The 12,215-nt window shown below is 45.3% G+C and overlaps 1 protein-coding gene across 3 annotated transcripts in view; it reads left to right on the top strand.

The window, feature by feature from the left end:
- Positions 1-10,186, top strand: part of pou2f2b (POU class 2 homeobox 2b) — a 51,324-nt gene extending 41,138 nt beyond the window's left edge. For all 3 annotated transcript variants that reach the window (XM_077599015.1, XM_077599017.1, XM_077599016.1), the window contains exons 5-16: positions 159-278; positions 1,063-1,404; positions 2,325-2,430; positions 2,494-2,582; positions 2,749-2,895; positions 2,971-3,112; positions 3,186-3,334; positions 4,241-4,438; positions 4,497-4,714; positions 6,174-6,242; positions 6,940-7,013; positions 7,876-10,186. In XM_077599015.1, coding sequence (XP_077455141.1) covers positions 159-278; positions 1,063-1,404; positions 2,325-2,430; positions 2,494-2,582; positions 2,749-2,895; positions 2,971-3,112; positions 3,186-3,334; positions 4,241-4,438; positions 4,497-4,714; positions 6,174-6,242; positions 6,940-7,013; positions 7,876-8,180 — 1,959 coding nt within the window. In that variant the 3' untranslated portion in view covers positions 8,181-10,186. The remainder of the gene's footprint in view (positions 1-158; positions 279-1,062; positions 1,405-2,324; positions 2,431-2,493; positions 2,583-2,748; positions 2,896-2,970; positions 3,113-3,185; positions 3,335-4,240; positions 4,439-4,496; positions 4,715-6,173; positions 6,243-6,939; positions 7,014-7,875) is intronic.
- The last annotated feature ends 2,029 nt before the right edge of the window (positions 10,187-12,215 follow it).

The following is a 12,215-nucleotide window of genomic DNA, read 5'->3' as shown; positions in this document are numbered from 1 at the left end:
CGTGATTTACTTTCCCGGGCCACACAAAATCATGCGGCGGGCCAGATTTGGCCCCCGGGCCACCACTTTGACACATGTGCATTAGTCCATCCCATTTTTAAAAAAAACATGCAAGATTCTTAGCATGATTTTTATTAATGTTTCTATTCCCTTTTTAGACTAAGATGGAAGAGTGTGGTGAGATGTCCCCGGCACTGCCTCCCTCTCACGGTCCTACCCCCTCTCAGACAGCGCTGCAACACACGCAACTCATGCTGACCGGCTCCCAGCTGGCAGGGGTGAGACACGTGATGATTCATTTACTAGTTTATTACTTGTAAGAAAATTGACAAAAAAAATTAATCATTACAAATTTCGGTTGGTAGTGATAATGGGTACTCGGACGTTTCGTCGAAAGACGTTTGGTCCCCAGACGTTTGGTCACCGGATGTTTGGTCCCCAGACGTTTGGTCCCCGGACGTTTGGTCCCCGGACATTTGGTCGCCGGGTTGTTACTGTTGAAACCAGCTCTCAAAATTAAAATCGTGAGAGAGAGAGAGTGAGTTTAATATCCAAATATCTAATATCAACATATCAACAGTAAACTCTCTGTCATAACTTGACAGCGAGCGAACCCGGCGACCAAACGTCCGTTCCACCAAACGTCCGGTCTACCAAACGTCCGTTCTACCAAACGTCCGGTCGACCAAACGTCCGGGGACCCAACGTCCGGTCACGCTGATAAGGATACTAGTATGCGAAGAGGCCCTGAATACTGTCATTTGTACTCTTTGGGATATTATTTACTACAACCGCCATACAACCATAAAAGAAGTATTCTGCTAGCAAGTAGAGTTGGGTAACTAAAGACAAAGAAAAGCTATTTTGCATTTTTTTTCTCCAAACGGCGTGGTATCGGTACAGTATCAGCATGGGAATTTGATGCCAAAAATAGTGTCAGAACAGCGCTATTGAAATTCCAATTATTACTAACAAAGCCATTGACTTGTGCACTCTCTCTTTACTTCTGCTTTGGCTTTGGACTTCTTAACCCTTTCCCTTCCGCTCGGGCGCCGCTTTCAGCTCACCGCCTTGTTGCCGGCACAGCAGCAGCTCCTCTTGCAGCAGGCCCAGGCTCAGCTCCTGGCCGCCGCCGTGCAGCAGTCCAGCGCCGCGCACGCCGCTCATGCCGCTCACGCCGCCCACGCCGCCGCCCAGGCCAATCACCAAGCTCAGGCGGTGGCGGCGGCCAATCAGCAGGCTCACAAGCAGCAGCAGCAACAGCAGCAACAGCAGCAGCAGGCGGGACAAACGGGCCAGCAGGGTCAGGGGCAGAGCACACAGGAACACACTGCCCAAAGCGTCCCTGCCCCACCTCCTCCGCCCCAGCTTGCCCTCTCTCAGCCAATCCAGCTCACCGCCCAGGTACTGACAGCCAGTCGGAGCCGTTAAGGGCCTCACGAGTGAGCTTTTTCCCCCCGAGAGTGCTTCTCAAACTGGCTTCGGTTCATTGAGGGCAAATTATTTGCAAGGTGTACAGAGTGGAATTATTATTTTAAAAAAAACTTATGTTAAAGTTGAAATATTCTGTGAGAGAGGAGGCACCAAATAACCAAATTGGTAGGAAGCGGGAAGATAGGTCAGATTAGGGCAAGGGTGTCAGACTCGGGTTGGTTCGCGGGGCGCGTTAACGTCAACTCGATTTCATGTGGGCCGGACCATTTTAGATATAATATTTAGATTTTTTTTAAATAAATGGATTAAAAGCCCTGAATATTCAGTTTTTTAATAGATCTAAAACAATGTTTATTTTAGCTTTTTTAATATATTTTTTTAGATTTTACAAAATGATTTTTGAACTAAAAACAAAATGATTTTTGTACCCAAAACACAGAAAAAAATGATTAAAAAAATTACAATTATTGATTTAAAAGGGGAAAATCAGGAAATTTAATATACATCTATACTCTTCATTTTAATTTGATCCTAAAAGAGAAAGTTGGCATTCATGATTTACTTTCCCGGGCCACACAAAATGATGCGGCGGGCCAGATTTGGCCCCCGGGCCGCCACTTTGACACATGTTGATTAGGGTCTGACAGAGTAAGGAGATTCCACTAGCAGTGTTATTGCTGTACAATGGGTTCTTCAATATGGACATCTTCAAAAAATAACTCTCATTCATGTTTGTGAAGGGCATAAAGAAAAAAAAACAAGTTTGAGAGGCACTTCTTTATTTCCCTTCTCACCCCTACATGAGCCTTTTTTCCCTCTTTCACCTACAACCACACACTATTGTGCTGCTTTCTTATTGTGTCACGTGGTCTCGGTCTGGTCTTCAACAGGACATCCAGCAGTTGCTGCAACTCCAGCAGCTGGTGTTGGTGCCCGGCCACTCGCTCCCGTCGCCTGCCCAGTTCCTCCTGCCGCAAGCGCAGCAGGGCCAGCAAGGTAGAAAATACGTCTTCTTCTTGAAGGATTCCATCGATATTTAAATGTCATTGTTGATTTCAGGACTCCTATCAACACCAAATCTTATTCTACCTCAACCAAACCAAGGGAGCCTGCTGTCTGCTCAAAGCAGAATGGTTCTGCAAGCACAGGTAAGATACTACCCTTGAAATACTGGCTTTTTTTTTCATTTTTGCTCCACTAGTACACCTCAGAAAAAGTGAAAGCAGTGTTTTCTTTTTTTCATTTTGTCAAACGAGATTATTTCCGCCGGGACGCACACGATGAAGATGTTTTGTATTTGTTGTCTTGTTTCAGCGAGACAAGATTACGGATATAAGCGGCGGCAGCTTGACTTCGGCGCCCCCCGTCCCCTCCCACCCCGAAGAGCCCAGCGACCTGGAAGAGTTGGAGCAGTTTGCCCGCACTTTCAAGCAGAGACGCATCAAACTGGGCTTCACGCAGGTAAGGGTGGCAAAACGGCGCCGTGGAGCGAGCTTCGTTTTTTCCTGGTGCTGACTGGACGTGGGGTCCGCGCAGGGGGACGTGGGCCTGGCCATGGGGAAGCTGTACGGAAACGACTTTAGCCAGACCACCATCTCCCGCTTCGAGGCTCTCAACCTGAGCTTTAAGAACATGTGCAAGCTGAAGCCGCTGTTGGAAAAGTGGCTCAATGACGCAGGTTGGGCACTCGTCCTAGCTTTTTGGAGATGTTTTTTGTCGAGGTAATGATAATGATAATGTTCGCCCTCCAGAGACTATGTCCATAGACAGCACGCTTCCCAGCCCAAGCTCACTGTCCTCGCCCTCGCTGGGCTTCGACGGCATGCCCGGCCGCCGCAGGAAGAAGAGAACCAGCATCGAGACCAACGTACGCGTCGCCCTGGAACGCGCTTTCTTGACGGTACGCTTCGGTTTTGGCCTTGAATTTTGAATAAGTCCTTGAATAATGGCCGTCATACTGGGTGTATTGACAAAAGAACTATATATCCCACCATTGCGGTTCGATATTCATCCATATATAATATATATATAGTTCGCAGTCTAGCTTTGAATGCTCTGTTGACACCAACATCTAGCGGCAGGATTTCTTTTGTAAATACAGCCGGAATGACGGCGAGCACCAAATTAGTGTGCTCGCCGTCATACTGGGTGTATTGACAAAAGAACTATATATCCCAGCAGTCACTGTGCAGTACTTTTTCTACGGGAAAATAGTAGAGTCGGGGGATGCTTGCCATAGTTGTCCTATCGACTGATTTATTTTATTTTATCATGATAACAATTTTAGTATTGGTCCATATATAAAGCGCACTGGATTATAAGGCGCCCTGTCTATTTTGGAGAAAATTTAAGACTTTTATGTAAGCCTTATAGTCGTGAAAATACGGTAATTTCTTCGCCACATGTTGTCATCTAAAGGGACGTGCTTCAGAGAAATTTTCTATTAATTAGATTTTCTTCTCTGTCGGCGTTTATGATGTAAACATTTGAAAACTCGTTGTTTGTGTTCAGCACTTTGGCACAGCTGCATCTGATGAGAAAGCACTATACACGTATAAAAGAAATCATGTTTTTTTTTTAAGATGCCAAATATCACCTCATTTCTGACACCCCAATCATAATGCGCTTACGCCGGTCACTTTAAAAAGGTTTGACATTTTGGCGCCCTCCCAAATGCCAAGGATTTTTTTTTTCCATTTGCATCCCTCAGCGTTTAGTCCGCGAAAGTAGATGGCAATTTCTCCTTTGGCCACATTGCTTTCTAAACGTTGTAGTGAGGGATTGATTGACGTTGTCTCCATGGCAGAACCAGAAGCCTACCTCAGAGGAGATCCTGCTGATCGCCGAGCAGCTCAACATGGAGAAGGAGGTGATCCGGGTGTGGTTCTGCAACCGCCGGCAGAAGGAGAAGCGCATCAACCCCTGCAGCTCTACCCCGCCCCTGCCCAGCCAGCCCACCAGCGCCCCGCCAGCGCATAAGCCCCCGTGCTTCAGTCCCCACATGGTGCGTGACGATTTCCGATTTCACCTGCCGTATTTTCATACGGCGCCTTCCCCGACAGATGAGCAGCCAGCTGTCGCAAGCCGTGACCAGTATCAGTAGCACAACGGCGACCACCGTGTCCCCCGTTTGCCCCCTGACCTCCAGCCTGGCTTCCAGTCTGGTTTCCAGCCTCACCTCCAGCTCCGCCCCTTCTCCGGTCACCCCGCCTCCCGCTCCTCCGCGCAGCACGGCCAGCCCGGCCACCCCCAGCCACAGCGCGCTCAATCTCAACACTAGGTGAGATGCTTGCAAATGGTAATCAGAAATTCACAAAATCATCGCAATTTCAGATGGCTCGTACCCGTAATAGCTCTAACGTAAGCTCCCTTTAGCTTAGCAACGTTACAACGTTACAGAACTTCAGGTAAAAGTTCACTTTTTCAGCTCAGCTTTTTTCCACCGTTCATCGCATACATACAACTTTACTTTTAGGGAAATACTGTATTTTCTCGCAAGCAGGGCGTATTTGTAACAAAAAAAAATGATGACTGAATGAAGGGTACAGCTTATATTCGCACAAATTAGACTTGACATGCACAAAACTGCAAAATGGCAAAGATGAAACGCTTTAACGCAAGACAATGCGGATGATACGGTCATTTATTTCAAAATAGAGAAAAGATAAACATATAAAACGCTAATCAAAATTTATTTTGACGTCTATGAATGAAATTCAAGAAAAAAAATAAACCCTACCTTGCATAAGACGTGAAAAAACTCACTTACTTACCATTTCTCGCATGTAGGGCGTATTTGTAACTAAAAAAAATAGATGACTGAATCAAGGGTACGGCTTATATTCGCACAAATTAGACTTGACATGCACAAAACTGCAAAATGACAAAGACGAAACGCCATAACGCAAGACAATGCAGCCGATACGGTCATTTATTTCAAAATAGAGAAAAGATAAACATATAAAACGCTAATCAAAATTTATTTTGATGTCTATGAATGAAATTCAAGAAAAAAAATAAACCATACCTTGCATAAGATGTGAAAAAACTCACTTACTTACCATTTCTCGCTCAGGCCGTCGCCTTCTTACTTTTTACCGGTAGTTAAACGTGCTCTGACTGACCAGACGCGAGTAGCCTTGATACGTGTGTTCGTAGTGTTTACCATATCAGCATATCCCAAAAGTTTTTAAGACTCATCGAAGGTCTTGCGGTTGATCATTAAAATATCAGCCTTGATACCTGCGTAATGTGTATCTCATGCTATTATTGCATCCAGAAACTCGGACACACTTCCTGGTTGTACTGCTCACGTGACTTCCTTTTTTAATTCGTCCACATGCAGGCAACAGCCTTTCGGAATGTGCAATCCAGCAGATGATGCTTTCGATTCATGCAGTATCTCAGAAATATATACAGCTAATGTGTAATTTAAACTCCCTCTGAGCGCTTTCATCAATAAATATGACAAATACAGGTCCATAATGCTCATATTTCTACGATCACAGACTTGTTTATAGAGGGTATGGTTAGAAATAAAATTCACCATAGTACTGTACTGCGGTTGTGGAGAAAGCACTGCCAATGCTTACTGGTCTTGAGCCATAAAAAACAATAAATTGGAATGAAAATGTACACCTTCACAAATTTAATCGAACTTGTCCAAAACAGCAATCCTTTTAAAATCTACCTATTAATGCGTTCTAACACGGTGTGTATTTGTTTGCCTTTTTACGCAGCATGTGGCGTGTTGGTAAAAAGAACGGTGAGGTGTCAAACTACATCACCGACTTTGCTGCAAACTTGAGGTAAGCACAAAATGGACGGTGCACACAAGATAAGCTTGTTCTTGTCAGACCGGTTGGCTTTTCTGCAAGTTGACGGTAAAAATAGCCTTTTTGTGTTGGCCGTTATGGCTATCGTAGTCATGCTATTCCTGTAAAATGATGGCGTCAGATAGTCTTGAAGTCACATTGCTCTCTGTCTTGCGCAGCTCTGTGGCTTGAGTGTCTTGTGGTTGTTTGACTTTTTCCCCCCTTAATTCTCATGAGAACACTGAACAGTGCACTTTTTGCTTCGAAAGGCTCTATACACATTTTGGTTTCATTTTTACACGACTAAAATGTTTAGAAGTCAATTTGCACCTGTTGAATGGCATTTGAAGTGGAAATTCTTAGTCAGACAATTTCTTCGTCAAAAATCTTATTCAAAATGTTTTCACTGCCTTTGACCATCCAATCCAGTTGCATTTGGAGTCCTGGCAGCGGTCATTCACCGCCAGCCTCCCAGTTCAAATGAATCGGATGTCCATAGCCGTCAAAGGCACTCTTAAATAATAAGAAATAAATTGTTTTTGAAGGTTCTGCTTTTTGTTTGTCTGCTGCTAAACTTGCTTGCTTTCCTCCTTTTCTCCTCTGCGTGTCTTTACGTGTGTATGGATGCTTTTTCTGTCTACTGTTGCGTTTGGGTGTGTGTGTGTGTGTGCGTGTGCGTGTGACACAACAGGAACACTGTGATGGGGGTTAACACTGGGATGAGCCAAGCCCTCCTCGGTAACAATCCGCTGGCTACCATTCAAGGTGTGTGTTTGCGTGACCATGCAAGGCAAACGGAGCCATAGATGATAACATAGGATTCAAGGTACTCGGACGTTTCGTCTAAAGACGTTTGGTCGACCGGACGTTTGGTCGACCGGACGTTTGGTCGACCGGACGTTTGGTCGAACGGACGTTTGGTCGACCGGACGTTTGGTCGACCGGACGTTTGGTCGACCGGACGTTTGGTCGACCGGACGTTTGGTCGACCGGACGTTTGGTCGACCGGACGTTTGGTCGACCGGACGTTTGGTCGACCGGACGTTTGGTCGACCGGACGTTTGGTCGACCGGACGTTTGGTCGACCGGACGTTTGGTCGACCGGACGTTTGGTCGCCGGGTTGTTACTGTTGAAACCAGCTCTCAAAATTATAATCATGAGAGAGAGAGAGTGAGTTTAATATCTAAATATCTAATATCAAAATATCAACAGTAAACTCTCTGTCATAATTTGACAGCGAGCGAACCCGGCGACCAAACGTCCGTTCTACCAAACGTCTGTTCTACCAAACGTCCGTTCTACCAAACGTCCGGTCGACCAAACGTCCGGTCGACCAAACGTCCGGGGACCAAACGTCCAGGGACCAAATGTCTTTCGACGAAACGTCCGGTCACGAGGATTCAAGGTTTCATTCATTCATTATCCGTATCCGTAACTACTGGCATTGGGTGGGGCACACCCTGAATTGGTGATCTGCCAATTGCAGGGCACAAGGAGACAAAGGACAACCATTCACCATTCGAGTGTTGAAACAGCCTACAATGCATGTTTTTGAAGGTGTCAATCGAGTCACTGCCGCACCAATTTTTCTATGAAAGCCTTTTTCTTTTGCTTTTTCTCCCTCAGCTCTGGCAACCAGTGGTGGCCAGCTGCCTCTTACCAGTCTTGAGGGCGGTGCCAAAATGATGCTGGGGGCAGCGGGCGGCCGGGGCGGCGGCCTGGCGTCCTCCCTCTTCCTCAACCACCCCGCCTTCCTCCACATGGGCCAGGGCGCCGGGCTGCTGAGCGCGGCGGCCGAGGCCTCGCGCCCGTCTCCTTTCGCCCCCTCGGCCAGCAGCGTCAGCCCCACCCTGTGCTCCCCCTCTCCCTGCTCCAGCCCCGCCTCCTCCTGCTCGTCCAGCGAAATGGCGCACAGCCCCAAGATGGAGTGACGGCGGCGGGCGGCCAATCAGAGAGGAGGAAGGAAGGAAGCGGGCATCTCTGGCCTTTCACACCAAAGCTAGCTCTTCCTCTCTCTCTTGCGCTCTTTTTCTTCTTTTTCTGCCTCTCGCCGTCCTTCCCTCCAGCGCTTTCCGATGCCAAAAAGAAAAAAAAGAAACCCACAGAATGGAAAAGGAGGGAAGGAAGGGGAGAAAGAGGAGGGGAGAAGGGGGCAGGAAGGGGAAGACCGAAACCAAAAATCTTTCTCGTCCCAAAAGGGATCTTTTCTTTATTATTTTTTTGTCAGCGTCAGCATGGCACCTCAAACCAAAAATGACAAAAGAAGAACGAGGACAAAAAAATGGAGGATTTTTCTATTTCTTTCACGGGTCTGAAGAAGAGGAGTAGACGTTCGAAACCAAAAATATACCTACGGAGGAGGCAGAGGAAGAACACACAATGACAAAAAAAAGTGACAACCATACCAAAACCACAAATACCAAAAAATACGGAGAGAAAAGCTTTATTCAAAGGACATGTAAATACATAGTGAAGCTATCCAGGACCAGGACTCCACTGCTACACACGCATTGTTTGTCGGCCATTTCACAAAACTTCATTTACACTGTAAAAAAAAAAAGAAAAAAATCAATTTACGGTAAAATAGTGGTAGCTATAATTTTACCCTTGGAAAATTTTGAAAACTTAAACATATAGACATCGTATAGTGCTTTGGAAATCCTATATTTTGTGGCAGACTTTCTGTAAAAAAAAATTAACCCAAAGTTATTGTTAAAAACAAGTCAAATTGTTAGCTTTTTTTATATTGTGATGGATGTGTAACTAATCCTGATAGTGGTGGTGACATCACATTGCACATTTTTTTGTTCTCTGCCAGTCTCCAAGCATGATTCAAATGACTGCAATTACTTGGCAGTCAAACGTGCTAACTAGTGAGCTAATACCGACCAGGTGGAGCAAGTGCTACGTGGGCGTCAAACTCATATTTTCGTGGGTCACGTCTTCGGAAGGTCGTTATGTCTTCCAACTTGGGAAGCCATGATTAATGACCAAACCAATGATCAAATAAGTAACTATTTTGAACCTAAACCTGAATTGGTTGCCAGCCAATTGCAGGGCACGAGGAGAATGTAAACCATTCATGCTCACACTCATAAAAAGAAGGGAGTCAGTGATGTCACCACCACGATTAGCCTGGTTGCACGATGTACTTTTTACAATACATTAATGTAAAATGACAGTTAAAATTAGGGTCATTTTAAACGTTGTATATTTTACTCCTTTTTTTAATGGTAGAATTCTGGACTTGCCTCTATTTTATCATAAATTTATCTTAGCTTTTTTTTTTACAGTGAGATGTAGCACATCTTCATTATCGACATTTCACAACGGCCAACCGTTGAAGCCGCGATTGTGGCCACCTCCCCTTCCCCTTTTCGCCAATCAACCGTGTCCCTTTCGCCGCCATTCATCCGACTGCCATTAAACGCTCAAAACGGAAACCAAAGCATTTTTTTGTCAAGAGCCAAAAGGCCCGAAGGGTGCGGTGGGACGAGGGGTTCAAACCAGGACTTCGTGCCCCCCTCCCCGCACCGCCTCTTTTCGGGTAATCGACTGAACTCTAAAAACCCATCACGTGAAAAGTTTCCACTTCTGGACAGCAAATGGGAACCAAGTTCAGTGCAAGTTTGTCGAACAATTCATGGGGTAAGTTGGTCCACCACCCAAAAACGGGGGGTCGTTTCACCCCAGGGACCCGCTTACCCGCGTGGGACGCACGGCCGTGACGTCACACCTTTTTGTTGTTTTTTTAAAAGGATACCAAAAATAAACCCAAACCAAAAAGAGACAACCCAAGGACTGACTGAAGCAAACCAAAAAACAACCAAATGTGTCTGGAGGGAGCAGGGGAGGACTTTTGGGCGCTGCCCTCAAAGCGTGTAGCACAGGAGAAGCACCAAAAAAAAAAAATTCAAGGGTTGGCCCCTCCAGCCTCCCTGTCCCGGACGGTACCAAAACGCAAACGACCTCACTGAAAACTGAATCTTCTTTTCAAAGAAATCCTTATTTTCTGTCGGGTTGCTGTGATGCCGTTTTATCGTACTGTACCTTTTAGTGCTTATTATGACCACGCATTTTGTTCCTGTAGTCAGGCTACAGATTTTTATCAGGTGGTTGGCTTGGAGAAAAAAAAACGACTGAAAATTTAGCTTCCAGATTTTTCCAAAAACAAACAAACCAAATAGACATGATGAGACGGTCTGGGAAAAACGGAGCAGATTTGGGTGTCAAATACGAGACCCCACCGCCGCCGTCACGGCTTTTCGGGGTTTCCGGCGCCCCACCTCGGATTCGCTTCAGGCAGGAACGTTGACCCAAAGACGACTTGGCGTAGACGTGGAAGTCGGCGCCTCAAAGGTGAAGCCTTTTTGTCCACGTGGACTCTTTAGACGGAATGTATCTGTTAGTGCTCCTATAGATTTTTGTAGTTCCAAAAAAAAAAAATCTATGTTCTACTACTGCTTACTTATTGCCAATGTATTGAAAGAAAAAAAAACTGAGGAAAAAAAAAGATCCTTAACTCATTCGCTACCAATGAAAGAGATGTCCAATCCATTTTTTGGTACCGAATGAGCGATTAACATTGACTTGATTTTAGACCAAAAATTTTAACTATCTCTCTTTTTTCGTATTAAATTTAGACTTTTGATTGTATTATTTATTCAGGGTAGGATTCATTTGTTCCCTTGCTATTTATTTAATTTATTTTCTTTGAATTTTCTGGGATAGATGTGACAATGTTCTTACCCCTCCAGGCAAATAATCTTTTTTTTTGGACAAGGCAGGGGGTCCGAGGTGTTTGTCATTCTTGCTCAATTTTTTTTCTATTTACAGCCTGTAAGTGTTTTTCATACCAATATTGAGCGTACTTTCCTGTAGGTTAGTGATAGACTACGGTGTACAAATTTCCGTTGCTTAACTGAAGACCCCCTGCCCACCTTATTTTTTTTGTACAGTAACAGTTTTGTGAGCAGAGCAAAAAGTTGACTTTGTTAATTATGTTTCTCCGCTGAGAGAAATTCTGAAAGCTTTACTGCTACATGACCAAAAAGGAGCAAAACACAAGAAAGGATGCGGTTTTTTTAATGACCTTTAACCTTATTACCCTCTTTTTGTGTTTGGTCATCCAGCTTTGGATGTAAAAGAGAGATAGTTCATCATATACCTCATTCTCTGATGATAAACCAAATAGATGAATGCTTTAAACATAAAAAAAACAAAAAAACGCAGGGGTTCGTGAGGTGGTTGGGGGTCTAGGGTTGCTGGGATTTTGCGCTGACAGCATGGAGGTCTGAATGTTTTGCTTGGAGATTCTCCAAAATGGCAAAAATGTTACCCTTATGCTCCGATACTACCTACGAACATGGAATATTAACAGTTTGTATGTTAAGAAAGACCATCCATCAGCCAGTCAATACAAATGTCAGGTACGCTCTCTCCCCAATACCCAAACCCCTTCGCACCCTTGCTGTCCATGTTTAGCTTTGAAAGGCCACTCTCCTTTCACCTAGTACGCTTTCTCGACCTATAAGGGATCTATTGAAGGACCGTGCGTCCTCAGGAAGCGGGCTGGGTAAATGGAGATCAACGGCCGGGCGGCAGTTGCTAGGTGACACCCACACGTTCTCTGGAAAGTCCTATTTTGGAGGCGTTGCGTCGCACAGGTGACCCTCGGGCGTCTGGGACGGGGACACCCCCTTAGTGAATGATACCAAAGTCTACGCCCCCGGGCCCGGGCGTCGCGGCGGTCTCACTTTCTGACGCCGCTTCGTCTCCATAGGACTCGGGCAGCTTCTGGCAAAATTCTGGCTTTTCTGTTTTTTGTTCCATTTAAGATCATTTCTGTTGGGGGCCACTTTTTAACGGTGTTGTCTGTCCCTTAATGTCTTCTTGACTTTCATCATGGGTGAACAGTTTTTAGTTCCCTGCTAAGAAATGTATCATTGTTTACCACCGGCAAATCA

Source organism: Stigmatopora argus, chromosome 4 (assembly GCF_051989625.1).
Source record: "Stigmatopora argus isolate UIUO_Sarg chromosome 4, RoL_Sarg_1.0, whole genome shotgun sequence".
Lineage (NCBI taxonomy): Eukaryota > Metazoa > Chordata > Actinopteri > Syngnathiformes > Syngnathidae > Stigmatopora > Stigmatopora argus.
This window is presented reverse-complemented; position numbering and strand designations above follow the sequence as displayed.